The 4,513-nt window shown below is 43.7% G+C and overlaps 1 protein-coding gene across 1 annotated transcript; it reads left to right on the forward strand.

Moving 5' to 3' along the window:
• Nucleotides 1-1,292: 1,292 nt before the first annotated feature.
• On the forward strand, nt 1,293-4,513 carry LOC117566886 (vacuolar protein sorting-associated protein 4). The gene is made up of 5 exons (XM_034246503.2): nt 1,293-1,458; nt 1,931-2,093; nt 2,182-3,049; nt 3,117-3,345; nt 3,406-4,513. The coding sequence occupies exons 2-5, from the start codon at nt 1,958-1,960 to the stop codon at nt 3,505-3,507; spliced, it is 1,335 nt and encodes a 444-aa protein (XP_034102394.1). The 5' UTR covers nt 1,293-1,458; nt 1,931-1,957; the 3' UTR covers nt 3,508-4,513.

Consider the following 4,513-nt stretch of genomic DNA (forward strand, 5'->3'; position numbering starts at 1 on the left):
TAACAGTTGCCAGTTGTATTAACAGGCAAAAGGATGTGTGTTTCTTCTCCGTGTGTGTGTGTGTGTGTGTGTGTGTATCTTTGCTACCCATACGTACCACACACGCACACATATACACACATGCATATATAGATGCGTAGTCAAGTATATAGAATGACTGCTGCGCGAGTCCTGTGAGTCCTGCAATACATAAACGGCCACACATCCCTGCAAAAACACACACACACACATGCACATGTAACACTCGCTTGTGTGCGAGTCCAAAAACTCACGTCACACATGTGTGTTTGTATGTCTGCGTGTATAGGGGTGAAACGAGTTTCACGACTATAAACACGCACACAGTCACACACACGCACATACATACGTACATGGCACACAAATGTAGGCGTGGCCTACAAGTCCTGCATGAGAGACTGCATGCTTATGGGCAGCAAGTGCGAGCGAGACGCAGCCACTCGCTTTAAATAACTCTCCCGAAATGCGTGTGACGATTGTTCTCTGTGCATGTGTGAGTGCGAGCATGTGAGATGTCTGTCTAAGGGTGTGTGTGTATGTGTGCGTGTGTACTCGACTGCTTCACTGTCATGCTAATGCAGGGACAGGCTACTCGTCAACAACAAAGTGATTTTAGATGCCTGATTTCTTTTATTGTGGATTTTGTCTAGTTTTCGTATTTTGTTGCAAATATGCAAATCACAATAAATATTCCGCATACACAACAGTTCCTTGCTTGAAAACTACTTTATTTAGTTAGGTAATTGTTAACTATTAGTATAACTATTAGAATAAATAATTGTAGTTCACGATCATTTTTAAATATAACTATTCAAATTTTGCGCCAAGATTTGCTGTTAAGCTTTTGAAAGCTTTTGGAAAACACGAAACTAGTTTATATTATTTCCGCTAGAGGGCGCAAGCTTAAAGCGCAAATTTCTGCTAAGCAACATATTTACTGCGTCAACAGAGTAGCGAGCAGCAATTTGCGTTAACAGCGGCAAACGTGTGTTCACACTCTGTAATCTCACTCTGTTTACTTTTCTCTCATGCAGCACAAACAATTTTGTTTATATTAATGGTATTGTGCTGTATTGTATTGTATTGTAAATAGATCTATCAAAAATCACCACTAATTTGTTTTAAGAAAGCCGTGTTATAGATTTTATTGTTTGTTATATTAATAATATGAACATCATATGTTGCACAGCTATCGACCGACCGCCACGACTTATTGGAATCGATATGTATCGTTATACCGCCACTGTTGCGCATTTATAAGCAACCTAACACCCACACACACACAAACTGATATTGGACGACGACATCGTCATTCGCCGTTGAAATTCCTCAATTCCTTATTTATTTTTTTTTGTTCGACTGACGCATACGGCATATTAACAACAAACCCGATCAAATTAAAGTGCTGCCAAACAAACAACAACACTCGAGGAACAAATTGTAAGTGCGCATTGAAATCAATTGAAACGTGCAATAGAAAAAACAAAAACCAAATAGCAGGCGATTTCAGTTTTGCTCATCTAACGTCACCACACATCGACAAACATTCCTTGTGCATGTGTGTGTGTGTGTGTGCGTTTGGTGTTTGTGTGTGTCCATCAGCACTTTGTTTTTGCCAATGTTGGTTGGTGTTGTTGCCGCTTAGTCATACACACAAAATTCGTTGTTCGTGAATAAAGCAATATTGTGTGTGCGTGAGAAGAAGGATAACAATAATTGCATTTGGTTAGCTAATTTGTCAATGCCAAAATCGATAAACAACAAATGGTCCACGCCTGACTCTCATGCTCTCGCTTGCTCTCGTTCACCTTCTTTCTCGCTTCTCTCTCACTCTCGCGCTCGTGCCCGTGACGTCACTGGCAATTGATACTTGTTAATTGTGTCTGAGTTGTTCTTTTTGTGCCTCTTGCAGCCAAATAAAGAGACAGAGACAGCAATAATGGCAGCCGGCACCACACTGCAGAAGGCCATCGATCTGGTGACAAAGGCCACCGAGGAGGATCGCAACAAGAACTATGCGGAGGCATTGCGTCTTTACGAGCACGGCGTCGAGTATTTCCTCCACACCATCAAATGTGAGTTTCGGGCAAAGCAACGCCCCCTTTTCTTCTTGCCTACATATAAAGAAATCCAGCTAATCGCCAATCGCGTTCTCTCGTTTAGATGAGGCACAGGGCGAGAAGGCCAAGGATTCGATACGCGCCAAATGCCTACAGTATTTGGATCGGGCCGAGAAGCTGAAGGAGTATCTGAAGAAGGGCAAGAAGAAACCACTGAAGGAGGGCGGCAGCGACAGCAGCAGCTCCAAGGATGACAAGGACAAAAAGAGCGACAGTGACGATGAAGACGGCGATGATCCAGAGAAAAAGAAATTGCAAAGCAAAATCGCCGATGCCATTGTGATTGAGAAACCGAAAGTGCAATGGTCCGATGTCGCTGGTCTCGATGCCGCCAAAGAGGCCCTCAAGGAGGCTGTCATCTTGCCGATCAAGTTTCCCCAGCTGTTTACGGGCAAACGCATCCCCTGGAAGGGCATTCTGTTGTTTGGTCCACCCGGTACGGGTAAATCGTATTTGGCCAAAGCTGTGGCAACCGAGGCGAATCGTTCCACATTCTTTTCGGTATCCAGTTCGGATCTGATGTCCAAATGGCTGGGTGAATCCGAGAAACTGGTGAAGAATCTCTTTGAGCTGGCCCGTCAGCACAAGCCATCGATTATATTCATCGATGAAATCGATTCGATGTGCTCGGCCCGTTCGGATAACGAGAACGACAGTGTGCGTCGCATCAAAACGGAGTTTCTGGTGCAGATGCAGGGCGTGGGCAACGATACCGATGGCATTCTTGTGCTGGGCGCCACCAATATCCCATGGGTGTTGGACTCTGCGATTCGCAGGCGTTTCGAGAAGCGTATCTACATTCCGCTGCCGGAGGCGCATGCGCGTCTCGTTATGTTCAAGATACATTTGGGCAATACGACACACGTGCTGACCGAGCAGGATCTCAAGGAGTTGGCTGGCAAGACCGAAGGGTAAACACACTGGACTATTCTACTCGCTGACACACTCTTACTCTTTCTATTTCTATTTATATAACAGCTACTCTGGCGCTGATATATCGATTGTGGTGCGGGATGCGTTGATGGAGCCAGTGCGCAAAGTGCAGACAGCCACGCATTTCAAGCACGTCTCGGGACCGAGTCCAACCAACAAGGATCTGATTGTCGATGATCTTTTGGTGCCTTGCTCGCCGGGCGATGCCGGCGCCGTTGAAATGAACTGGATGGATGTGCCCAGCGACAAGCTCTTCGAACCGCCCGTCACCATGGTGAGATTTGGAATTTGAGTTCTTCTCGTGGTTTATATTTACATTTCGATTGATTTGCAGCGCGACATGCTGAAGTCATTGTCACGCACGAAACCCACGGTCAACGAGGATGATTTAACGAAGCTGCGCAAATTCACAGAGGACTTTGGTCAGGAGGGTTAAACACAGCTGCAGGATTCACAAAGAAAGAGAGAGAGAGAGCACGAGAGAGAGGGAGAAGGAGAAAGCCAGCCAACATGAACATGGAACACCAGCGAACCAAAACAACACCATCAGCTAATTCTAATTGTTGCCTATTGCATAAATCGAAATCGAAAAAGAAAAAGAAAACCAACAAGATCAGCCCTGGCTCTATATAGAGATGGATCTGCAAACAGATCAAGATTTACATACACATACATACAACTATATATAAACATCTTATATATCTTGTATAGTTTCTAAACTCGTTTCTTTCTCCTTTCGTCGTCGAATGTGTTCTGTGAGTTAATTAGTTTATTATGATTGCAAGTTTTTGTCGTAATGCTGCTCCAGTTACAACAACAACAACAACAACACCACCACAGCCACGCCTCCAAAAAAAACACCACAACCTCCTCCTCACACACAACTAAAAGTCTTGCAGCAGCTGGCAAACTGAAAATGAAAAAAGAAGAAACAAATTGTAAAAGATGTTGATGTATTTTTTATACTCTTATTGTTAAGTCGTAAACCCGAAATGGAGCCGAATGTTATATACAGATCGATATAGTGTGTCTCTACGTGTGTGAGTGTGTGTGTGTGTGTGTGTGCCTGCTTGTGTATGTGTGCCTCTGTGTGGCGCCACATTCGATTGCCTTCACTCCTGGTACACCAAGACTGGTCAAATTGCCAGTTGGCCTGCTGGCCAGTTAGCCAAGTTAGCCAGTTAATCAAACAGCGAGACACAACCAGCAAAACCAATCTTAATTTTAATTGTAAACTATCGAGAAACAACAAATAAACGATATAAAATTTATAAACTCGTATGGGCAAAACTGCTTGAGATTGAAACAAAACTGCAACGCGACTCACAGATACCCTGTAGAGACTGTCGGTCTCGAATTGGCTTTTCAATTTTTCTTCGATTTGGCATCAAACAAAAAATATATATATTTTCAATTGTTAAATAAACTTATTATGAATCTAA

Source organism: Drosophila albomicans, chromosome X (assembly GCF_009650485.2).
Source record: "Drosophila albomicans strain 15112-1751.03 chromosome X, ASM965048v2, whole genome shotgun sequence".
Lineage (NCBI taxonomy): Eukaryota > Metazoa > Arthropoda > Insecta > Diptera > Drosophilidae > Drosophila > Drosophila albomicans.